A 25,530-nucleotide genomic window follows, 5' to 3' on the forward strand; every position below is an offset into this window, starting at 1 on the left:
GCAGCACATCTCATTAAAGTACTCTGCAAATTTGACCACATCATGCCAACCCTCATCGAACTGCACTGGCTCCCGCCGCAAGCACGTATGACCTTCAGATCCTGTTGCATCATCTACAAGGCCGTCTCCCTCAAGTCTCCATGCTACCTCACTGACGAGCTCTGCATCTCCGGATGCATATGATCCACCAGAAGTAAGGACATATGCAGATTTTAACTCCACCAGTGTAAGACCAGAAGACGGGCCTTCTCTGCCTATGTCCCCAGAATCTGGAACCTCCTCCCCTCTCCGTCAACATGAGACTCGCCCCTTCACTTCACATTTGAGGGAGGAGCTCAAGACCATACTTTTCAAAGAATGGCTCTGCCCTAATACCCAAGTCCACACAATCACTCCCCACCTAACCGGAGTCCAGGCAATCTGCTCCGCCCTGTTTTCTCCCCGAGTTGATTGTTGATCCCTAGCTGCCAAACTGCCCGCCCATCCATAGTTAGCTGCCCTCCATCGTATCTCTGCTTCTCACACTTTGTAATTCCCTCTATGACTTGTAAAGCACTCAGTCACTTCCCGAAGCTAGGTCGGTGCTCAAATACCCGAAGACTAATAATAATATTTTGAAAAACTGTGGCTTTGAAAAACCTTGCTCCACCAGGGCGACTCCTTACAATCCCGATAGTTATACGTGCAAGATTAAAAGTTTCAAAATCCGGTCAATGAAGTCGCAGGTCAACTGTATAAGGACGGTAAAAAGCCTAACCGTCCCATACGTTGAAGAAATTAATTAATGAAAATACAGGACTCTGCGCCAACAACTCAAGTTGAGTTAAATCTTAGATTATGCTTTATTGATCATCCATGACCATTGAGCCCATAATTGATAACATGTTTCGGCTCCACTGAGCCTTTTTCAAATCCGGGCTACCCATAATTGTAATATAGGACATACAATATATCATAGTCAAAAAACAATTTGTATGAACGACATCATAAAGTATAACATAATACCAGTTTTCAAATATCGTGACCACAAAATATGCATAATAACATGAAAGAAATTAGACAGAAAAACAAGGATGGGCAAAAGGGAAGGGTTCATGGGTGTAGAAAAATAGGCAAACATATCATAATACATTGTTATGTTTGAGTAAACAGAAAAAGAGCACAAAAAACAGAAACAAAAACACAAACAAAAAGAAAAAAGAACCCATTAGTAATCATTATTCTTCAATTCATTGAATAATATAACCAAATTCTGCAATGGTCCCTTGAGACAAACTGACAACTTGGTGGATGTCCTTACCCGAAATTTGATGTAACCAGTTCTTATGACTATTTGTCCATGTAGTAGTAACGGGGTGCAATCCCCAATATCAATCTAAACAAAAAATGTAAGTAGCGAAGGTAAATAAAACTGATTGTCCAATTTAGAATATACATTAATTGTGTATATCAAGGTTGCCTGTGGCAACTAGGCATTTTCATGAGAATAAATCCCGCCCTTCACCAAACGGGCAAAACAACTCTTCTTAATGGTCACAGGCCATTTCTGCCTTATTCAAAACAATTCATTATAAGTTCCGTAGTGAAGACAATTGTAATTGACCATCATTACGTAAAATGATGACGCATTTCCAATTATAGAACACGTATATCAAGTACGGAAAGCACAACATATAGCTTATTTTGTTGCTACTCGTCAAGTACCATTAAAGCTAAATCTCATTGAAAAGTAAACCATGAGATAAGCGGTCCTCTCTTACCAGTTCCTGGAACACAAACAGTCACACGCGTCGGCAGGTAAGCCGAACGCTTACCAGGTATGCCTTCTTATACTAGGCGTCATCACTGTGCGCGGTTACCACGGCGACGCAAGGACAAGCGTCGTCATTGAAAACCGCATTCTATCCCCCAGCATTCTACAAATTACATATGCTATATAATTCAAAATATTTGAATAAAGCCTGAGAAACTAACAAAGCATGTATACGCTTCTCCTGACCCAATTTATATTTGTTGAATATTTAAATGGTTACTATCACAGTAATGTATAATCACGGGCACTAATGCACCTGACTACAAAAGGTTGGTGAGCATTACACGCAACATTCAAATAAAATACTGAGCTACCAATTATGATGGGGTATCCCTTTAACAACACCCTGAAATACATGTAACCTCCTAATAAACAATGAGCCGTGTTCTAAATCAAGTATAACAATGAAAATTATTCGAGCTTGAGAAGCCAGATTGAAATGTACTACATCTCACAAGAATGAAACCATTTCATTATCTGTATTAAGTCCTGTATTTGTCGAATTGAAGTAACAAATTGCTCTTGCTTCCGCTTGTCGTAACGCCTTCACTCTGTCACCACCTCTTTTGTTCAAGGATACTTGTTTAAGACCAATGAATCTAATTTCCGATTTGAGATGTAGCTGATGTGTTTTTTGCCAATGTTCAGCTAACGGAAGTGATGGGTCTTGACTGCCAATTTTGGCTAGATGTTCACGGATACGGATTCTCAACTGTCTCTTGGTGCTACCAATATATAGTTTGTGGCAGACACAGATGATGCCATATACTACAAAAGTTGTTTTGCAATTAATTCCTTGTTTAATGATCCAACATTTTCCATTTTTATCTTCGAATTCCGTTGTTCTTTGGTATGCATATTTACATTGTGTACAGACTCCACATTTCCTGAAACCAGAATCTTTCTTGTGTAACCATGTACCTTGAGTAGTGCTCTCAATGTCCGGTAATAACGATGGACTAAGGATAGATTTAAGTGTATTTGCTCTTCTGAAGGTAATGCGTGGATGATCACTCACAAACTCACCAATATGACTGTCCAATTTAAGTAAGTACCAATGTTTGTTCAAAATTTTTCGTAATCTCTGGTGGTCTGAACAATATTGAGTGATAAAGCTAATCGGCATGTTAGCTTCCAAATTATTCCCTTGTCTCTGTCTCAAAGTATCCTGCTGCTGCATCAATTTGGTTCTCTTGTATGCTTTACTTATATCTTTTTGGGCATATCCCCTCCTTCTAAAACGTCGTTGTAATAGATTACATTCCTCTTCAAATTTTAAGTTACTATTACAATTTCGTCTCGCTCTGATATATTCACCCAATGGTATATTGGTGATAGTTGGTCGAAAATGACAACTTTTAGCATGTAATATTGAGTTAACTTCAGTTGGTTTTCTGAATGTAGTTGTTTGTAGTACTTGATCTTCCAAATATATTGTCAAGTCCAGAAAATGTATCCGCTGTTTGTTGCATTCTCCAGTAAATTGAATATCAAAACAATTAAGATTTAACTTGTCCACAAATGCGTGAAATTCCTCTATGCTACTATCGACGATGCAAAAAACATCGTCGATGTACCTTGTCCAAAATTGGATTTTCTCAATGAAAAATGATTCAGTGTATATTGCTTTGTCTTCCAACATCCCCATGAAGATATTCGCCAATGCTGGGGCATATTTAGTACCCATAGCTACCCCCCTGGTCTGTTGGTATACCTTGTTGTCAAAGGTAAAGACATTGAGATCAAACGTGAGATGTAACATTTCTTTAATCATGTTCAAATGGTTGTAATACGAGGCTGACTCATGCCTGAAAGTGTAGTCAACTGCAATCATGGCCCATTTATGCTGAATAGACGTGTACAGTGCCTTCACATCTAGAGTCGCTAGAAGGAAGGTACTCTGCCAAGTAAAGTTTTTTAGTTTCCGTATAAGGCTGGTGGAATCTTGCAAATATGAATGAAGTGACATAGCCCTTGGTTTGAGTAATAGATCCAGATATTCCGAGATATTCTCTGTGACCCACCCAATCCCACTCATGATCGGGCGGCCCTCTGGTATCCTTTCATAGGGTTTATGTATTTTCGGTAAGAAGTACATTGTTGGAGTTACCGGTTCTTTTATCCATAAATAAGTGCGTTCATCATCCGTTATCAATCCTTTTCTATGCCAATTGAGTATGTGCGCTTCAACTTGCTCCAATGCTGATTTTCGAAAATCATCCGTTCTTAATTCATAGCACCCAGGGGTATTTAAATGTCTGGATGCCATTTCCAAATAATCCTCCCGATCCATTAGCACAATATTGCCTCCCTTGTCAGCCTCTTTAATTACTGTCCGTGAATCCAATTTAAGCGAAACAAGTGCTTTCCTTTCCGATTTAGTTAAATTGTTCTGAGTAATCCAATTCTTATGTTTTTTACAATTAAGATTATATAGATCTCGTGAAACTGCTTGTTGAAAAGTGTCAATGACGTTGTCAGATGCCAACTGTGGCATGAATTTTGAACGTACTTTAAGTTCCTTTGTGGTAAGGGTATCAGATTTTATCTTGAGTTCATCTAATAAGTGAAATACATGATATTGATCACCTTCGGTCAATGAACGCAATGTATATGTATCTTCAATATCCTGGATCGACTTATCACTGATAAGTATGCTAGCCTCTTCAGGTTGAAAATCACCCGGTGCTTTGGTTGCAAAAAATTTTTTTAACTTCAATTTTCTGGTAAATTTAAATAAATCGATTTGTACGTCCAATGGACTGAAGTTACATGTGGGTGCAAAGGATAAACCCTTGTTAAGAAGAAGTCTTTCCTCTTGAGATATAGTTTTTTTAGACAAATTGAGAACAAGATCATCTGTTATTTGTTGGTGCTCATCTCCTTGGAGCTGGCCCTGGTTTGTCTCTTGTTTGCTTGTAAGCTTCCTATGTTGCCGTCGTTTTCTACACCCCCTCCTTCCTCTTCTCCTAGGAGAAGCGTATACATGCTTTGTTAGTTTCTCAGGCTTTATTCAAATATTTTGAATTATATAGCATATGTAATTTGTAGAATGCTGGGGGATAGAATGCGGTTTTCAATGACGACGCTTGTCCTTGCGTCGCCGTGGTAACCGCGCACAGTGATGACGCCTAGTATAAGAAGGCATACCTGGTAAGCGTTCGGCTTACCTGCCGACGCGTGTGACTGTTTGTGTTCCAGGAACTGGTAAGAGAGGACCGCTTATCTCATGGTTTACTTTTCAATGAGATTTAGCTTTAATGGTACTTGACGAGTAGCAACAAAATAAGCTATATGTTGTGCTTTCCGTACTTGATATACGTGTTCTATAATTGGAAATGCGTCATCATTTTACGTAATGATGGTCAATTACAATTGTCTTCACTACGGAACTTATAATGAATTGTTTTGAATAAGGCAGAAATGGCCTGTGACCATTAAGAAGAGTTGTTTTGCCCGTTTGGTGAAGGGCGGGATTTATTCTCATGAAAATGCCTAGTTGCCACAGGCAACCTTGATATACACAATTAATGTATATTCTAAATTGGACAATCAGTTTTATTTACCTTCGCTACTTACATTTTTTGTTTAGATTGATATTGGGGATTGCACCCCGTTACTACTACATGGACAAATAGTCATAAGAACTGGTTACATCAAATTTCGGGTAAGGACATCCACCAAGTTGTCAGTTTGTCTCAAGGGACCATTGCAGAATTTGGTTATATTATTCAATGAATTGAAGAATAATGATTACTAATGGGTTCTTTTTTCTTTTTGTTTGTGTTTTTGTTTCTGTTTTTTGTGCTCTTTTTCTGTTTACTCAAACATAACAATGTATTATGATATGTTTGCCTATTTTTCTACACCCATGAACCCTTCCCTTTTGCCCATCCTTGTTTTTCTGTCTAATTTCTTTCATGTTATTATGCATATTTTGTGGTCACGATATTTGAAAACTGGTATTATGTTATACTTTATGATGTCGTTCATACAAATTGTTTTTTGACTATGATATATTGTATGTCCTATATTACAATTATGGGTAGCCCGGATTTGAAAAAGGCTCAGTGGAGCCGAAACATGTTATCAATTATGGGCTCAATGGTCATGGATGATCAATAAAGCATAATCTAAGATTTAACTCAACTTGAGTTGTTGGCGCAGAGTCCTGTATTTTCATTAATTAATTTCTTCGACTAATAATAATAACCTGTGTCGATCAGTAGACCCAGTACCATAAATGTGCCCAGAATTGACAACATTGTCCTGCTATCAAAAATGAATGTACTTTCTGTGTCTCGGTAAAATTGGAATATGAAATTACTCATCGACTTAAGAAGCCTTCGGTACAAAATAGGTCTTTGCTCTTAACCGCCTTTTTTGGGATTTAGGAAATAGCTCGAGTAAGACCAGTATGTGAACTGGTATTTTTTTTTTAAAACATCTGTTCCACTTCTAGCAGCAATTGTTGCAATTGACTTTTCTATTTCAAGAATTGCTGAGAGCAATCTGGATGAAGAAAAGAATATAAAAGACTATAACCCTTTTCTATAATTTGCAAAAACAACCATGGTCATTGTCTTCCAATTTTCATAAACATCATTCAGCCTTTCTCTTCTATTGGTATCAGATGCTAAAAGGGTGCATTAAAACTGGTTCATCTGGGCTGGAGATAGCAAAGCCACTGGAGGTTCTGTGGTTGTTTCTTATTTTTCAGACTACCCCCTTCTTGAGTCAGTTCCCAAAAGGGATGTGTCCACCTTCTGACAAACTATCCATATTGGCTTTGTCTATGGATCCTAAACCAGATCTTAAATGTGTTACCCCCTGCATTTTGGAACTACTTACTCACAGGAGTGTGTTGGGTCTACTTTTACATGGGGGTCTGTGGCGTCTCCTGGGATGGATAGTTGTATGGGGAGTTCAAGACATAAAGAAGAGACACTGGAGACCTAACAGCTCTTTCGCAACAATTCAGAAGACGAAATGATTGCCCCAGTATTTATAACTTTTGTGATCTATGCCATGTGATGGAGTCTGAGACAGAATAATGAGAAGGAAGCATGAGCTAAAGAAGGCAAGGCATCCCCACCAACATAATTTAAGTTGAGGACTCTAAAGAGAGTGAGTGTTAGGGCAGAAATCAATTTTTGGGGGTTCTGCTGTCCCATTTCATGGGAACCCTACTTTTTCCCTTTGGTCTTTAAGATGTTGAACTTCTTTTTGGGGTCAGAGACACTGCTAATGAAGTCCTCCTGCCACGGGAACCCTTTTCTAGTATATGGTTTAATGGTAGCCCATATGTCTCCTAGGGCAGAAGAGCTTTTAGGACATAAGTACTATTTTGACCCTGGTTTGATTTTATCACTCTACATTCGTTTTAGGGAGTAGGCTGGTAGTAGATGTAATTTACTTTTGGCTTCTCTGGGGGCAAAAAGCAGATTTACCGCTTTCATTAGTCCACTATTCTTTGTTGGTAGACATTGACGTACTGATACATTTTTTTAAAGTCCTACACTCTACCATTATGTTTTGGGGTCATTTGTTTGTCAAGGGAAACCATGAGGCAGGCCTCAAGAGTTCCTTGTGCAAACATGGGGGGCTCCCTCTGTGCCTGGCACTGCAGAATATGCAGTGCTTTTGTCTGATTTAGACCAATCCCCCGCCCTAGGCAGGTCAACACACATACTATGTGGGTGAACCTGAGTGATTGTCAGTTTTTGGGGCTGACCTGATTGGATGGCTGCCAAAACCTTTGTTTAGGTGCCACTATGTGTGACTGTCCCATACAATAGCTCCAGTTTTGATTTTTGGCTGCTGGACATCATTACTAGGGTGTCCTCATCCTCCTCCAGATCATCCATATCAGATGGCATGGGATTTCTTTGCTTGAACCATTTCTGGTCTGTTTTATCGCCGACTTCCTGAAATTCGTCCTTGGTTTTGTGCCTGAGGTAGGCAGCTGCCATTGTTCAGAAGGGCCGTGGGACACAACTAGCCCACCTCTCCTGGTCGCTTGGCCTTCACCATTGCTTCCATCATAGGACCGTTTTGTACTGGCTGGCTGCCCACTCTTCTCTATCGAGCTGTCAGTATCTGCTTGGTCGTATTCCTCTGTCATCCTGCAGTAGTGTTCACCATTGCTTTCACTCGTTGCTGGTGGATCCTACTTCTATAAAATCAATGTGCTCTTCCTTTGGGTTGTCTTAGTGGTTGTTTGGGGTTCAAGTCCTTGGGTGACCGGATCCTGCATTATGCCCCACAAGAGAAGACCTTGCACTCACCAGGTTGTTTTACCATTACTGAGCCACGTTTTCAGCATCTGCCACCCCAGCTTAGTCTCGAACCTGGAACTGAAGCTCTTCAAGAGGGTTTCCTCTTGTATTCCCTAGGGTAAGTTGGTGCCTTCTCTGCACCTGGGCAGGAACTCACTCAGACTTTTGTTTTGGGAGGTGGAGGGGAATAAAACCTCACTCATTACATTTATTATCCAGTATGATTGAGACCCGTTTTTGGTAGCAAAGAGGTGAGAAGGCAGGCTTGGTACAATCGAGAATGGTGCTCCGTGTTGTACTTTAGTTGGAAAATGGGCTGCAAGGAGTGATTAAAGGTAGACAAAGGTGAAGGTCTAGGGAGGGAACTAGAAAAAATAGGCTAATCAAATGGTAAACATAGTTCAGAATGAAACAACCTCTTTGCTTTTTCAAAACTTGATGTTCTTCAGGATATGACTTTATAATCCAAACATTATATTCTTCTATCAATTAGAAAAATGCAAAGTACAGACAAAAGAAAGACACCATTTAGATCAGCAAAGGTATTAAAACTGACAGATTAAGTGAGGCCGTCCATGGTCTTCAAGTCGCCAGGATCAGGATCTCAAAGCCGGTCTCTGGAACTAATAGTGTGTGCTCAAACAGTGCTGTCTTTTTCCATCCGTGGTGACTGCTGTCCAGCCATCAGGCCAAGTCTCCTCTTGCCAACCACCGTCACAGCTCATTGGTTCAATTCTGAACACATGGCCTGGTTTTAATACTCCAACAGCCTTATTTTTGGCATGGTGTGGAACATTGGGTGCAGTATGGAAACAATGACCACAGTTGTTTCATACAAAATGAAATCCATTTGCCTTCCTGTGCTCTCTGTATGGAACACTAGGGTTCACTTCATCAACTGACTGCATGAGGCACTCGTAGGTTGTTTGGACTAGCTTCCTTGATCCTTCATCTACATCTCCAACGTAGAATGTCTCATTCAGATCTCCATGGTAGCCATTATGGTCCACATCAACTATATCACCCTTTTGCAAAGGGAGCCTATTTGGGATTCCATGGCACATCACCTCATTCACAGACGTGCAGCAGGACTTGGGAAATTTATATTAGTTCAAGGGGAATGGTAGCAATGTCTTGACATGCAAGCTAAATTGACTGTATGTCTATTTCTTCAGTAGTTACACCCGCGCTAATCATCACGGCAGCAATATCCCAAACTTCTCTAGAAAGCCTACAAACTAGGTTCATCTCTTCTATGTCCTCCATACATAATATTTTTATTTGCAATGTGCCTTTTAGAAACTGTTCAGATTCAGACACAAAAGGATAAAATGGCCGCAATTCCCCAGTATATCGGTAACCAGGTCAGGGATCTGTGTTTATGTTCCCCTCTACCATTCATGGAGAAACCTCATATTTTGCCTTTTCTACTTTTGCCATCTTGTGTAGTTGCTTGTGAGTAGACTAACTTCCCTTAAAGCACTTCTGCAAGCAGAAGTAGGAGTCCTGGATACTTAGTTTGATACAGGTGGGGCACTGCAGTTTGACCAGACTACTGCATCCATGTGTCTCACACACTCTGCTGCTCTCCACAGCGCCATGCTGCAGTTTCTCCTGCTGCTGGCTAAGCGCAACCAGGTGGGGAGGACGGAATGGAACTCAGATCTAACTAATATTTCCCCAGAGTAGCAGCTCACCCTACATACTTTGTCCCATTAATTCCGAAGAAGCACTTTTCCAACAATGAAAACTCTTCCTAAGTGCATCTTTAAGGTACTCAACCTAACAGTGTTTTTTGTCTGGGGAACCCCTTGGGCCCCTGCAGTTTGCCTCCAAGGACGGAATGTTGAGCTACTAGCCGATTTACTACTGTACATTTTAAAATCCTTGTGTTACACTCATGTCTAATGAGATGTAATTGTTACAATTTATCAGTATTGGTTACCTTTGTTTCGATTTCTTGGAACAGAATTTGTTATAATCTTTTGAGTCTGGGTCGTGTAAGCCTAAATGCATACTGAATTTTGGTAGCCCTCTGAGCTTTGTTGGCTACTGTGCGAGCCCTTTTCTTCCCTTACAGTGCTAAACAAATGTGTACATTTGTGAGGTTTAGATTACTATGTGCTAGAGTTTAAGGAATGACTGTGTTCTGTGTTGGCATCTTTGGCCCTGAATAGGACTATGTGAATGTAAAAGTCTACTTTGTCTAGGGTCCCCATTTCTTTCCACCCATTAAAGCCTATATGTATAGTGTCTGCCACAAGGTAGTGGGCTAATATAACATTCACAAAAGTGGGTTGTATATTAACTGACCATAACTGCTTTCATACATACACTATGCTTTGCTTTTGTAATGTTTAACATAAGTAATTTGTGTTCAACCACACAGATATTCTATATGTGACCTCCTTAATAAAGTGTGTATGTATCAGTATACCTGTGTAGCATGTTCTTTGAGGTTGACTATCAGAAAAAGATGTACTTTGCAGCCTGCCTCTGTCCCTCTCTTGAGTTAAGCCTGATTGCCCTGCCGCAGCTGCCATTCAAGAAAGTTGTTCTTTCCTTTTAGTGTAACCCTGCGATACCATTATGTTAGATGGCTACACAGCTCTCACCTAACAGCGAGTTTCAGTTCAATAGCAGTGACAGTTTGGAGCTGGAGGAAGAGGGACTGCAGGATCTGCTGAAGTTGCAGAATCCTTGGTAGACTAGAGGGAAGAAACAATAGGTTAGCTTTAGCAGAATAGAGACTGATCAACCATCTGTGCTATTTGTGCAGCCGCTGACAAAGCCAAGAAGCGAGGTTTATGATGAGCACTATGCTAGCTGAAGACAAAATCAAGAGGTAAGTGTGCCATTCAGAACTGTTCAAACTGGTAACAAAGCAAAAAGACTGGGTGTATGCCTCTGAGAAACAGTGCTTTGCACCACTGCCAGGCTGATTGTAATACTCTGACGTACTGTACTTTGGAAAGAATGTTTCCTAACAAATACCAAAGCAGGTTTTATTTCATGACTAGACCCCTCCCACCCCCAAACTGGTTTTCTGGTTTACTTTGAAGTGCTTCCATACCTTTGCCGCCACTGTTTTGAGGGACATGTGCTGCACAATGTAAAAATACTTGGATATTTGAAGCAATGCAAAATGACCTGAGCGCCTCTGTAAAAGCCTGATTTAGTATTTACATACTGCAATGAGGCACAACTCTTCGGGGAGTCTATCAACGTCCTCTTTATTATGGTTTGTTTAGGTGAGATATGGTCTCAAGCGCCCCCCCTCCACTCTTCTTCTCTCCTCCAACCGCTTCTCATAGAACCCCCCACACCAGGGTTCCTAGCTGGTGCAAGTAACTCTCAAAATCGCACATTCTGGCTTTCCATATTCACACCACACATATCAACCAGAATAAGGTTGCCAGACTGGCCCTGGGCCTTATACTTTGTGACCATATAATACCAGCACTTGTCTCCATGCAGTGACTTTCAGTTTTTGCTTGCATCTAATGTAAGGTTCTATGCCTCATGCATAGGGCCTATTGGAATAAAGGTCCAGCTTATCTCGGACACAAAATTAAGCATAATCTCATATGAAGCCATGACATCAACTTGCTCTTCAATGAAAGCGACTGCAGCATGCACAAAAAGAAACTAGAAAGCAGAGGACTTGAGGGTGGCAGGATCCTCTCTCTGTAACTATCTCCCTACCTCAAATACATAGATAATCACAGTCAGTTCCGGGAAAAACTGAAAACCTTTCTTTTTAGGAAATAATTTCTACGTGTGCCTTGATCCTGATGTATGGCATCCGAAACTGCGAAAAGCAAATGGAAACATTTTCCCTATACTGTTAACCAAAGGGTATACCCAGTGCACCCAACACAATATGAGTCGAGCAGGCAAGTGAGGCATACAAAAAAAAAGTGCTTGTTCACGCTCCAAGTCAGTCAGAGTCCAAATCTATGGAATCCATTGAAGTCAATACGGGAGAGCGGCAACAAAGAAAATCGTTCATTACAACTCATATCCCCACACACCTGGATTTAAGGTGGTTTGTTTATATTTGCATCACATGTGTTTATTTAAGGCATACGTGTAAATAGACTTTTTTACATAAAAAAATCCCTAAATGGATAATAATTGAAGAAATGCTGTAAAGCAGACTGTGTCAACTCATTTCCTGGTTACCAAAGGCTTTCCTCCTGCACAAAGTGGCAGGTGACAAGCAGCTTTAATATATTTAATTAAACATCATTTGAATATGGAAAACAGACCAATTTGTAATGAGTATCAATGATGACTGGTGCCCCCCCCTTTGACTTTTTCTGCTTTGATAGCTAGGAAAATTGCTTTATTAAGCGCAGTTAAGGGCCAAACATGCATTGTGGCACGACAATTCCCTATTAAAGCTTGCCAATCAAACAACATATATATATAATTTCAAATGTTACCTCCTCAAACCAATGTCATCATGTTCTTGCTGAAGTGTAGTTGGGTAGAGCACGCATTTCCCACTATCTATTTCGACTCTTATGTCAAGCTCAAAGTCAATATTTCTTTCAGTAGTTGTGCCGGACACATTTCTGTTTCCTGGAGTAGGCCAGCGGTCAGTGAAAAGTTGTTGAACTGCTGCAAAGCCAGACGACTTCTTGCGAGAGGTTTGCCTTTGAATGGAAAACAAGTGCCTTACGGTAAGTATGCATCTGATACCAAAAGTTTATTGTCAACAGTACCAGACTTTTTAAATACTCTTCATGGCAATAGTTGGGACCCCAAAGCTTTGATGAGAATGGATCTGCATACTTCTCAGAATATCATTGTTAAGATGGAGTTCTACAATCTGGCCTGGTGGTCAGATTTTAGGAGGCACACCTAGATATAGTGAACAGGGGCACTCTGAGAGGTTAGCCAAAACCTAATCAAGGTAGCGATGGAGAGCAATCAAGGCTATTCTCAGAAGAGGGAGAGTGGGGTCATGGGTCTACAATAAGTCCAAAGTGTTGCCCACAATAATTCATTTCAGACATGAATGTATAAATATACAGTATTTATTCTAGGCCTTAAACAAATGAAACCTGCCCGTGATAATATTGCACAACACTCAATAATTAAAAAAGATACAGTCACCATAGGTTCTTAAAAGGCATTCAATGATTTAAATCAACAAGATAGGTGAGTAAAGTGATGCAGTAAGATGGAACCAAGTCACAAGAGATATTCCCTAGCTTCAGCAGACCAATCCCTAACAAGACACAATGCTTCTCCCCAGAATGTATCCGTAGCAGATAAGTTACTTGTGTTGGTAACTGTTAAAAAGAAGAAAAGCAACAAAGTTACTGGGTAAGTAAAATGTGTTCTTAGCTTTCAGGTGTTACTGCTCAGGTGTGACGACCAAAAATCAGTGGAATGGAAGGCTGCAAAGAGATTTGTCCTCAATGTTATCCTACGGAGGACAGGAGGAGACAAATGCTTGGAGTTAACTTACCCCACTGACTCAGATTTTCCCAGATGACTGGATGGGTCGCTCGAGGGTGGTTTGCAAACCAATAGCTCCGGTAAGAGGTGCCCAAGAGCTGCGGGAGCAATTATTCTTCTGGTCGGGTCCAGGAGCAGAGTGAAACCCTTGGCGATGGAGAAATGCATAATGCAGCTCTGTTCAGGACACTTCACAGGAGGGGGGGGGACCAGCGACGGCCACCGCAGACAGACTATGGCAGGCGTCCTTCCATTCGCAGTTGTAGAAATCCTTCCAGGGCAGGATTTCTTGAAGCTGGGAGGCTGGAATTCATCAGAAAGGTGACTTATACCACAAGATGGCGACCACCACAGTTCTGGCTGCAAACGCAGAACTGCAACGGTTCTAGCGAGGTAGCCCACTGGAGAACTGGTCATTCCAATGGGTGGTCCAGGTACACTTCCGAAGGCTCAGGACGCCTGGATCCCTGAGAACACATCAAGACTGGTTGTTCCCATCAGTCGAAGGGTTGAAGCACCGCTCATGGCCTTCACAGATAAGGTAGTCCAGCAGGGATTCATTGGCCCAGATGCAGGAAAGAGGTTTCTTCAGCTCTTCAGGCAGCTGTTCTTCTAGGAGGGATTTTTGGCTCCAGTGCTGATCTGAAGAAATGGCTGCAAGAATCCTCTTTTTATCCAAAATCCACAATGGAAACAAGTCCAAGCCCACCAATGGTTAAGATCTGCACCATTCAAACAGCCACTAGCTGTCCAATGAGGGACAACTATTGGTTTCACTCATGCCCCACACCCAGACTGTCGGCTCCTGGAATGCGGAACGGGACTAGACAGTGTCACTCCTTCCTAAGCCACACACACACAAAGTCATCACTAGCCCGCAAATGTTGCAACTCTCCCTGGTAAGTGCATGACCTTATATGGGATTCCCTGACCTGGCAAAGCATGAAGATGAGCAAATGATATAGCCATAGAACAAGCGAAAATATTTTGGTGTGACCATTTTAGGGCACTAGACACGTTTAGTAGTCAAACGCGGTAAACGCGAATGTGAACACTAGAAATAACCCAAACATGGTAAAAACACAATTGCTGCCACCAGTTTAAGACTAGGGTGATACAAATGTATCCCATTGCACTGCATTGTAAGATGTTGTATGCAATGTAAAAAAGTTACAAAAGTGTGAAAGTTAAAAGGGAAACATACTTTCCCTGCGCTGATAGTCTGAAGGACAGATCAGTTCCCCATAACAAATTAGCAAAAGGCAGGGGAAGTGAAGCTGAAGGCTTTGCTTCCCTTCAAGAAGTCTGAAAAGGTTGAAAAACAAAGCAAAACGATTTGGGAGTCCATAGGAACTGTGGAGGGAAAGTTGCCAAAAGAGAAATCTTTCCAAACAATCATCATTGCAGAAGTAAGGTTAAAAACAGTATCTCTAAAAACACACACTGTTGGTTTACAATAGGCCAAGTCATTGATTTAACTTAAAAGTATGTTTGTAATCCAATATTACGCAGCCTTTCTCCATTGATGGCACAGAAAAAGTAGATGAAAAAGGTACCTCTGGTAATTCTCATTCTGATGGATAACGTATTCCTCCCACAAGTCAGGTTCCTCCTGAAACATGGTGACATTGTTCTCATTGCCACTAGGTGGTGCAGGCTTGCTGTGTGGCCAAATCTGTCACATATTATGCGTGCCCCTTGTGCTAGAAGTCTGGTCCATGGTGGATATACCCGAAGCCTGAGGCGCTCTTTTACGCAAGTTGCACCTTTAACCATCCTGCCCTCCTTGGGTCACAGATGATGTGTAATGATAAATCTGGCACATAAAAGAAAACAATCTTTTGAGCAATCCTTACAGGGGTAGGTGGAAGCGTTGACGGCTCTGTGGGAGGAATAGCACATCCATCAGAAAGAACATTGCAGAAGACAACTAACGTATTCTTCTAATGGATGTATTCCTCCCACGGATTCCTAATTTCTGAAAGACTTAGAGCTAGATTGACTGGAGGAGGGAAGAGTGCAATGGAGACTGACTAAATCAGAGTTTTAAAGCACAGAGCGCCTGACTTGAGCAGTCACACTAGCAAGAGTGTTAAGGTTGTAGTGTTTAGTAAATGTGTGCAGAGAGACACATGTAGCTTCTTGAAAAATGCCCAGCAGAGGAAACAACCTCTGCATGGCAGAGGTAGCTGCCAGACCTATGGTAAAATGGAGACTAAGGGTCTCCAGGATATCCTTGTGAGCCAAGTCATAAATCTTAATCTACAGCACCATCCATCTGGAGATTGACTACAAATTGCTCTACCTATTCAGAGTTCCATGATTCTCACAAAAAGCTGGTTGACCTGGCCAGAAAAACGTAAGGCAAACCTGGGGTTGGATGGTGCAGAGGAGGTCAAGAACACTGGCTGGTGGATCTTTTGCTGAAGATGAAATTCAGGAACCACATTGAGGAGATTAAAAGGGTGTGTCCTCAACGTACTAACCCTTTTCTTTGAACCTCCCCTCCTCCCCCAAAGAACGGTGGTGCAACAGGTAAAGCTAGAGGCTCAAACTCAGAGTACAAGTGTGAGGAGAGATTTTTCTTTTTGCAGCTTTGCCACTTCTTTCGAAATCCCCCAGCACATGTGCCCATTTGAGATCCTGGCCTGATTATTTGGAGGCTAATTTTCGAGTTCCCAGTATGCAAGCATGCACGCATGTCAGACAGCGTTTATTTGTAATTGTAAATTTCGCCTGAGATGCAAGCATGGCAAGCAGCATTTACAATGGATCCCTATGGAGTCCACCTGCTTTTTGCTGGCGCATAAAGCTGGCACTCTCCATAGGGAACTCCGGCATTTGCGCAGACATGGAAATCCATGCCGGTGCAAATTCTGGCGCATTTGTATGGTGGACAATAAGAGTGGTGGTGGAAATGCAAGTTGTGTTCCGTCCCTCATCTCCAGGGGGTAGTGGGGAGTGGTTCAAGAAATATAAGGGGTTCTCAGACCCCCAAGCCCTTACAAGTTAGAAACTGTCCCTGGCAACAGTAAATCTCTTGGGAAAACAAGGTTAACCTGTGTAGTCGCCATGCAAGGTCATCGTGTTGCAGGTTCAAGGGCGTTCACTGCTGGTCATTTTTAGGTTCCTCTGGAGTCCTTAGACTGTAATGGGGGCGCTCGGGGGCAACACACAGATTTGGTTCAATGACAAAGCAGAGACCATCACAGAGATCTTCAGAGATTCATTTCTTACATTGACCCTGGACGGAGTCGGGAGGCCCTCTGCAACTCGCCGGTTAAACTTTGGTCATCCTGCAGGGTCGTCTCCTGGTGGAGGGCAGCGCAGCAGATTTCCAGCATCTCTGCAGAGACTTGAGGATGCCCACCAAGATTTCCAGTTGTTTGGCTAGCCAGAAGTCCTTGCAAAAACAAACAGTTGGTACTGGGCTTTGCAGAGAAAATGCTAGTTCTTTGGCCACAGTCTCCGAGACCAGCAGAAGGTCTAATGTTGGCCCCTGAAACTGTGACCATTGTGAACCACCCAGCAATCGCAGAAAAGCAATGCTCTAGCTGTTGTTCGACGATGGAAAACCTGGACCCTTTTGAATATGTTAGACACACTGTCCTCGGGTGGGAAACCCAGACCAGGCGAGTTTCCAAGACCACCCCCATAAATCAGAGGTACTGGGATGGTGAAAAAGGAGACTTCTTGAAGTTCAGGGAGAAGCCCAAGCTTTGCAACACACTGCACATCCGGGACAGGGGTGCCGACGCTAGGTCTGGGGGACAGGCTCAGATGAGTCAGTCGTCCAGGTAGAGAAAAACACGAATGCCTTCCTACCAGCAGCTTGGTGAGCCACCACTACTACCAGCAGCTTGGTGAAAACCCTTGGCGCCGAAGACCAAAAGGAAGGACTTTGAACTGGTAGTGGCAGTGCCCCACCAGGGACTCGAGGTTCTGGGCCAGAGTGACCATTTCGAACTTGTTCTTGCGCAGATACAAGTTAAGGAGCCGCAGCTCCAGGATGGATCTCAGACCTCTGTCCTTCTTTGGCACCAGAAAGTAAGTTGAGCACAAACGCCTGCCTCGTTATGAGCAGGATACCATCTCTATGGCCCCTTTTGCCAGAAGCTGACAGAGCTTGTCCAATAGGAGAGGGTCCGCAGACAAGTGATGTGTCAATGGGGAGGGGGGGGGTTAGTCGGAGCAAGAGGCAAACGGGAGACAGTATCCCTGTTGGAAGATCTGTAAGGCTCAGGCTTAGTGGTATTTCTCCATCCCTCGAGAAACAGATATCCTTCCTCCTACAGAGGACATCAGAGAAGCTTGCGCTGGTGGCTGCGGAGGGCACTGTGGAAGTGGAAGCGCCTCCTCTAGGTGCACCAGAGCCCCTCCCCTTGTAGGGGAGACTTTGGCTTTGTCTGCTCGAAGGCGCTTGGCTTCTGCTCGCTGGCAAGCAAGAGTGGTTCACAGACATGATAGTGTTCAATGATTATGAGACAGATTCTATTCATTCTTTGCCCCTCAATGCACCAGAGGAACGTGTGGGCAGATTTCAGGACCTATGTGAATACACTTGCAAAAGATAATCCTCACGAGATGTATTAGGTGATGCATGACTGGCTTACAGAATACGTCCTTAATGGCAAATCTACACACTGCCAGTTAATACGAGAGGACAGCAATGTTAATTCTGGCTATGCACACCTCTATCAATTATCATTTATTAATCAATGTTAGTTAACAATCAGTCAATAGATTAATCTGTTTGGATGTAATAGTAATGTGTGGGGGGTTCTCGTTTCTGGCTGAATATTATTTTTAAATGAGTAAAGATAATTGTCATGTGGTAAAACCAGAAGGTTCTCCTCTTTTACTGTATGTATATATTGCTTAATAAAAACAAATTAGGAAAAGTCCTGAAGCAGGGGAAACATTCCCTCAGGCTGTTTGATGATGCCATACCATACGATATCTCTTGTTCATCCTCCTTCTCTCCAAGATGGCATCAAGCTATGTCAGTCATTCCGGATCCAGTCCTGATTGCCGGCACCAGGAAGGGTGAAAAGCACCCAACCTGATCAAAGTGGAAGCCACCCCTGTGTAGTTTGCTGTAGATGGATTTTATCTCAATAGAAAGGAAAGAAGTTGTGTGCACCATATTAATGTAAGGGATGTGATATTGTTACAATGTTGTAGTTTTGCATGTATCTAGAATAGTTAATTAAGGGTTGTTAAAGGTTACTTTTAGTGTTATTTTGTGTCAAGTGTGATACATTTTAGATTTGCATATATGTAGCAACATCATGAAGACTAACCTAATATGGGAGAAAATTGTGCAACTTAGCATAATGAGATTTAACGCGCAGAGCTTCATACAAACTGGAAAAAGTCTCTTGAATGGGAAACCAATTACAAGGGGATGCAGTAGATTTGGTACAAATAAAAATGCACACATGCTGGTTTGGGAGAATGGCTGGCTAAGGAGGAAGTATCAATTGGCAGAGGAACAGCTGCAACAATGTGGAAGCGGCTATTTGGAGTTGAAATAGAATAAAGGCACGGGCCTAGGTTTATTTTAGCTTGGAAATTGCTGTTCCAGTGGCCAAAGAAGCATCTGCTACCTGGCACTGTTAATCTAGGCTTAGTGGATAGAACTGTAAAAGGGTGACTGGGAGCAGAGATGACGGCGGGCCTATGAGAAGGTCAAATAGATTAGCAGGTAAAAGATTATAATGGGAACGGAGGCCAGGTGGATTGAACTGGAAGTCGCATAATGAAAAGGCGCAAGAGGATGACAAGAATAAGTATCCAGGGTGTCAGAGTGTTTGGAGCAAGAGTTAGTGCCCATACATAAATCATGCGTGGCAGATTTAGCATTGCAGGTCAGGTACCAAGTGGAATCCCATGTTAGGGTTTTGTGTCTTGTAGAAACAAACCCAAGAAGAGGGTTGGGCTTGTATTTGCAATGTCATGAAAACCATATGTCTAAAGGGATGGTGCCACAGTGCAGGCAGGCAATGAGATTGTGGGGATTAGATTTCCTTGTATTGGGCCAAACCATTTGAGTTTTGGGTGATGACTTTTGTGACAGGGTGGCCCGCCACAAAGAACCACGCTGACTGATGACAAGTCCAATGGTGTTTATTTATAATTTACAGACTGGTTTGTTATTCAAGGAGAAAATTCTCTATGGTTCTCAGGGCTTGAGATTTTTGGCGCTCGGGCCGTCCCTCTCTCACTCAACTTTCCCCTGGGTCTTCCTCCTCCCTAGCCCAAGTGTCCTTATCAGGGATGTTAGTACTTGCCAACGGTAACACCTGGCTGTCTGTTCTCTTTCTAAGACTGGTGCTGATAGCCCTAATACGATGACTGACTCACTCCCTAAGGATCTTCTAGCTGTCCTCACCTATACCCATTTAGTAATCTCTGAGAATAATAGGAGCCTTCTTCCGCCCAGCATCACGCTTACTCCTTTTAGACCCTCTTGCATCGGACCCTTCACTATACCGGTCTCTTAAGTTGTTCTCCTGCCACCACGTCACTGTCCCTTCAACCTCCACCTGTCGATCTTACTTCCCCTTCTACTCCTGTTCTTATTAAAATGTGTACCTCCAACTACCCCTCTGATTCTGTTATTGTTTCTTCCCTCCTTCCTCTCCCTCTATACCCAATACCTACTCCTTTCCTCCACTCACTGTCAATCTACCCACTCTCCGTCTACTACTGCTGCTGCTATTCCACTACCACCGATCTCATTTACTGTCCTTACTCCATTGATACACCCAGGGATATGATGCCATGCTCACCCCTCTACTACCAATTACCACACTACCTCTTATCTGCTTCACTCACTACTCCCAAAGCTTACTTTACTTCTTCCCAACTACCACTACTCCACTCAACCAGTACTCTTACTCAACCAGTACTCTTACTCTACCTCTACTACTCACAATCTCCCCTCTCTCACACAAAGACTCCACAGAGCTCCTCCTTAACTAGAGCCTTTGCACTCCAGTCGCTCTCGCCTCCTTTGGTCTCTTGGACGCCCTCCTCTGCCGTCGGTACTCACCCAACTGCGGCCCACACCAAACAACTCCCAAGCTCCCTCTTATATATCCCTTCCCATCTCTGAATTGGCTACTTACCCTACCAATGGCTTACCTCACTCTCAAGAGGTGCGACAGGGGAGGGGTTGGGAGGTTACATAAGGGCTTAAAGGCCCTCCACCTTTCCTACGTGTCTTGGCTGCATTCTCTTGGTGAGCTGGCTCTTCTCCTTTGCTAGTCTGTGGTCACTCTTGTGAGGTTATTGTGCAGCGCGATGCCAGGTCCTGCCATGGTACCGTCCTGGCAGGTAAGGAGATGATGGGAGGAGGCCTGTCTACAAATTCTCTGGCACCCAGGTGTAGAGGAGGTCCCAAATCCAGCCTGCACTCCAGTCGTCCATTTTGCAGTACCAGGAGCGTTCACATCGAGATAGGTGACGTATGATGAACAAATAAACCAACAAAGAGCCGCATTAGGACTCTGCCCAGTGCCTATCAGAAGAACAATACCTATTGAAGTACTAATAACCAGACAACCATGGACAGTAAGGTATCCATTGAGACAACCCTACCAGCAAATGACACAAAATGAAGATTGCTTAAACACTGTCCCAGAAGAAACTCAAAAGGCCTTAATTGAAGACGAATGGTGACACAAGGACACGGACAGACTCACAGATGAAAGAAACGACACCCAAAAGATGACAGATACGAAACGCCATGAATAAGGATATCATGAACTTAGAAGGAGAGACAATGTTGAAATATAAAGAAACTTAAACTGTAAAGCAGGATGAAGATATTCAACCAGCTAACGCCTGCACATATGCTTGTAACCGTAAGAAGCTAAGAAAACAGTGCACCTTGCTATGCTTAGTAGAAGAGTAGAGCGGCAAGCGCCAGCTATATATCTACCTCAACGAAGCACACTATATAAGTGCAAGCCCACTTTACACAAAAGCAGAATTAACTCAGGTTACTAGGGGTCAAACAGGACAGGATTCGTGTTCCAGCTAAAACAAGAAAAGATGGTGGAATCGAAACTCAGCAAGAGCAGCTCGTGCCTTGGAAGTCGAGGTCAAACCAAGAGAGGGAGGCGGACAGTAGCTTCGGAGAATCAAAACTTAAGAACAGTGCAGCCTGCCCCGGGAAGGTCGAGATAAGGAGGCCCAGGCAGGTGGCAGGCCGAATAAAGAATTAAATGCACAAATAGAAGGAAAACTAAGCAGATTCACGGGGTGCTAGCAGGTGACCAGCCAAGCGAGAAGAGGCACCTATGCCTGGCTGTCTCCCAAACAGAAGATACCATAACTTTTCCTGACAAGAAGCTGCAGTTTCGAGGCCGAACACAGCCAACTAATTGACACATAGCACTAAAGAACTGATTGATAAAAGGGAGGCCGGGTAAATCTTGGCGCATCCTGCACCTGGTTGACCATTCTGTGTGCTAATAATTAAAGTGGAGATTTCTGCATGGGGTTGAAGCCAACCCAATCACAATGGACCAAATAATCTAGGGTCTTATAGATAGTAGAACCAATGGGACGTTGTACTTTTAGTGACGTCCACCGTAGTAATTTTTGAAGCAAGGGCTTAGATGCCCACCTCATAATGTTTGTCCAATCCTCACACTCCGTTACCATATACAGATATAGTTCCCCTATATTTAAGTTACCTTTTCGGACCAATAGAATTGCATGACAACTTTTTAAGTGTTACACGTCAGTGATGACGAATTTTAGGTATAACTTACTGTTTGCATGAAGTCGTTGGGAGTTGAAGCGAGACGGGCTATCGCATCACTGTTGATTTCCATATTTACCCGTTTCTTGTACTTGTCATTAAACAGACTCCGCTTTGCCAAACCATTGAGTTGTCCTTATTGATTGGTGTTGGAGTAAGAAATCCTACACCCCATCCACCTCAAGGTGCAGCTATTTCGTTTTAAAGTACTACAGAGGGAGCTCGGACTCTATGGGCCGGTCAGGGGTCACTCTCTAGTACACAGGGTTGTTGGGGTCAGGCTCCCTCCCACCCCTGACAGGGCTGGATCAGTGGCCCAGTCACACTTTGTAAGGGAACATGATGGAGATGTGCGAGTGAGTTAACTGTTCTGGAAATTGACATATACTGTATCTGTTCTGTGGTTCAGGAAGACTCGGGTTAGTTCAATCTCCAAGGAGTTGTCTAGCCTTTCTCCCAGCGGCCGCTGTGAAATAAACCTGGATTAATGACAACATGCATTCACTTCTTGAGAGGTTGGCTATTTTAGAGTGCACAGATCTGAGGTCAGCCCTTGCAGTGCCAACAGCACCCCCTCCCTCTGCAGCAAATCAGGAGTGAGCCCTTAGACTTGCAGTGCAATGTTTTAGCCTTGTCTAGGCTGTCATTGGAGGGACTGGTGGAATTTGAGGCTTGTTTTAGAAAGGGGGGAGCCTGCTGGAAAACCTTAAGCATGGGAATAGTGAAAACCTCCTAATTCTCCAGAGAGGAATATGAAGTGCGGAGGCAAGGTTTGGCACTTATTATGATAAGCTGAAGAGATGTTTCTTTGTTCCTTGGAACTCGGCCTCAGAGACCTTGACCGGTGGCATAGACCTTGACCGGTGGCATAGTTTTGTAGATGAGACGATGTTTAAGTCGGAAGAAGAGGACTCACTCAGATATCTTTCCCGTCTTTGTCTTCTTACTGAGGGCCACAAAAACAATGGCCATCTGCTCCCTGACATCCATCAGATACATGGATTGGCAAGACCCACACTCCTCAGTGTCATGGTTCTTGTTTAAACACAAACACAAGACTAGTACGAGATTGATATCTGTATCTGACATTCCTTGCAGGACATAGAACCACACTTTTATGGGTTTATAAGGAGACATGACTGATGACGAAATGGAAGTGACTGCTCCTTAAAAAATCAGCATCTATACAACGGGGAAAAGAATGGGTCAAAAAAGGTGCCTGTGCTGCTGTATACACACAAGCACATCCTGAGGAAGTCACTTCCAAAACAAGAAGCACTCATGGTCTTTGACTGATTTGGTTGCAGAGGTATATTCCGCCATCTAGCAGCTATGAGACAGATGTATGGACCAGTCTGCACCAGGAACACATTGTACAGATCAGGACATCTGTGGGTGAAATGTATCCATTAGAAATAGGAGGTGCATTTAAATTCAAATTTTCCCTAAAATGATCACAGTTTAATGGAATTTCAAAACCTGCGTGCTTTGAGGCAGTCTCCTGCTCAAACAATGTTTTGTTTTACAATTCACAGAGACAGTTGTGAGTGTGTTTGTTGCTTTCTAAAACAAAAAAACAAGCATTTCAGAATTGAAATATATCTTCAAAGTTATAGTTACTGATAGTGTTTCCTTCCCAGTTGCACAAATCATCTCCAAAATCAATATCAGATTGAAGGACCCCCTTGAGGTTTGTGTTCTAGTTATAGTACATTTTGGTCTCAAAGAACTGTTTAGACAAGAGGTGTTCTAAAAGTAGTGTGAGGGATCTGAAAAGTGAGGCGGACAACTTTTGAATGATTTCTCAAAATATACCATTTTATTAAATTATAAGTTTCAATAAACGCCTCACTATCCCTACCCCAACAAGGATTTCCCTGCCTATCATCAACTAAGGAAAACACCCAAACAAGGGATATCTGCTCCTCACACTTATACATAAAATACACAAGAAAATATATGGCAATTTACAACATCAACAATTGAAATTATAATGTTTTCACAGTCTCGCTTTATATCCTTGGTAAACACTCCTTTCCCAGGTTTCAAGTTAGATTCAGTTCCAATGTTCAGCAAAAAGAAACAAGGAAATCCAGGTTTGTAACACAGTTCCAAGACAGTTAATGGCTCCTTCAATTTGTCAAAAGAAAGTTCTGTTAAACCAATGCTTAACCAAAAGAAAGATTCCTCTTCTTTCTTGAATAATAATTTCTACTTCATCAAATAGCATCAATGATATTCTTGGTCAGGATGCTCTGCCACAACTTATGAATGTCAAAGAAAACAACTTCTTGTCTGTTTCGAAGAAACACAGCTTCTTGCAGGATTCAAAGAAACACAACTGCTTGTTAGCTCTTCTCTGCTCTCGCTTTTAGCGCAATAAATCAGTTTACATCTACAGTCTACAGCACCTCTACTTCCACCACGACTCTCATACCAGGTTCACTTCTACAAGGATTCACCATGCAGGTCTAATCTCCTGCCTGATAGTGTTGCACACTCAACAGTGCTTCTGAAGTTTTAAATCTACTGATAACCAAAGGTTTTACCACAGCTTCAGCAGTTTGCAACTTTGTGACTTTACACGACTTTTCAGAAAAGTCAACATTCACATTAGTGCTCCTCAACACCTTCACGTAGGCAAGACCCTTTTCCTTTGAACATTCACCTTCCTGAAGGGCAGCCTCTTTGCCACTCTTGTCTTTCTGCAACACCAATTACCAAGATACTTTGAAGGATGTCATTCGACCTGTCCTCCTTTTGACTTTGGCAATTTGAGTTTTTATACCAGCTTTTAGGGAACAATTGCAATCAACAAGGTTCACCCTTTTACAACCTTGCATTTGCCCCTTCTCTTCCTGCCAACCAGAGCAGTTTAATTGCATGCCTTATTGTTAGTGTCTTTTGGCTTTAAACAATGCCTGTACAACTCTTGGCTTGCGACAATGCTTGCAGCACTCTTGGCTTTGTGTAATGCTTGTTCTACTCTTGACTTTGGCAATGCTTGCACCTCTAGTGGCTTTGGGAAATGCTTGTTCCCTGGAACTCACAATTTGGTAAAGTTCAGTCACTTTACATCAGCGCTACAATGTTTTTCTGCTTTATAAAATGATCCTTTTAGTTAGCCTTCACTTTTAGAATCATTTTTAAGCACATACGATTAGTATTTCAGCTGCTTTCAGTAGTTTAAT

General features: G+C 42.6%; 1 protein-coding gene, 1 long non-coding RNA gene and 1 pseudogene across 12 annotated transcripts in view; all 3 read right to left on the minus strand.

Annotated features, from left to right (window-relative positions):
• BLTP1 (bridge-like lipid transfer protein family member 1) overlaps positions 1 to 25,530 on the minus strand; it is a 2,946,455-nt gene that overhangs the window by 442,342 nt on the left and 2,478,583 nt on the right. For all 11 annotated transcript variants that reach the window (XM_069631149.1, XM_069631145.1, XM_069631146.1 and 8 more), the window contains one exon: positions 12,540 to 12,752. In XM_069631149.1, coding sequence (XP_069487250.1) covers positions 12,540 to 12,752 — 213 coding nt within the window. The remainder of the gene's footprint in view (positions 1 to 12,539; positions 12,753 to 25,530) is intronic.
• Positions 808 to 1,995, minus strand: LOC138515536 (uncharacterized). The gene is made up of 2 exons (XR_011282059.1): positions 1,301 to 1,995; positions 808 to 918 (listed from the first exon to the last, which is right to left on the minus strand). It is a non-coding gene; the product is annotated as an uncharacterized lncRNA (long non-coding RNA).
• On the minus strand, positions 8,637 to 11,807 carry LOC138515692 (methionine aminopeptidase 1 pseudogene; annotated as a pseudogene).

This window comes from Ambystoma mexicanum, chromosome 6q, assembly GCF_040938575.1.
Source record: "Ambystoma mexicanum isolate Mex_15411 chromosome 6q, UKY_AmexF1_1, whole genome shotgun sequence".
Classification (NCBI taxonomy): domain Eukaryota; kingdom Metazoa; phylum Chordata; class Amphibia; order Caudata; family Ambystomatidae; genus Ambystoma; species Ambystoma mexicanum.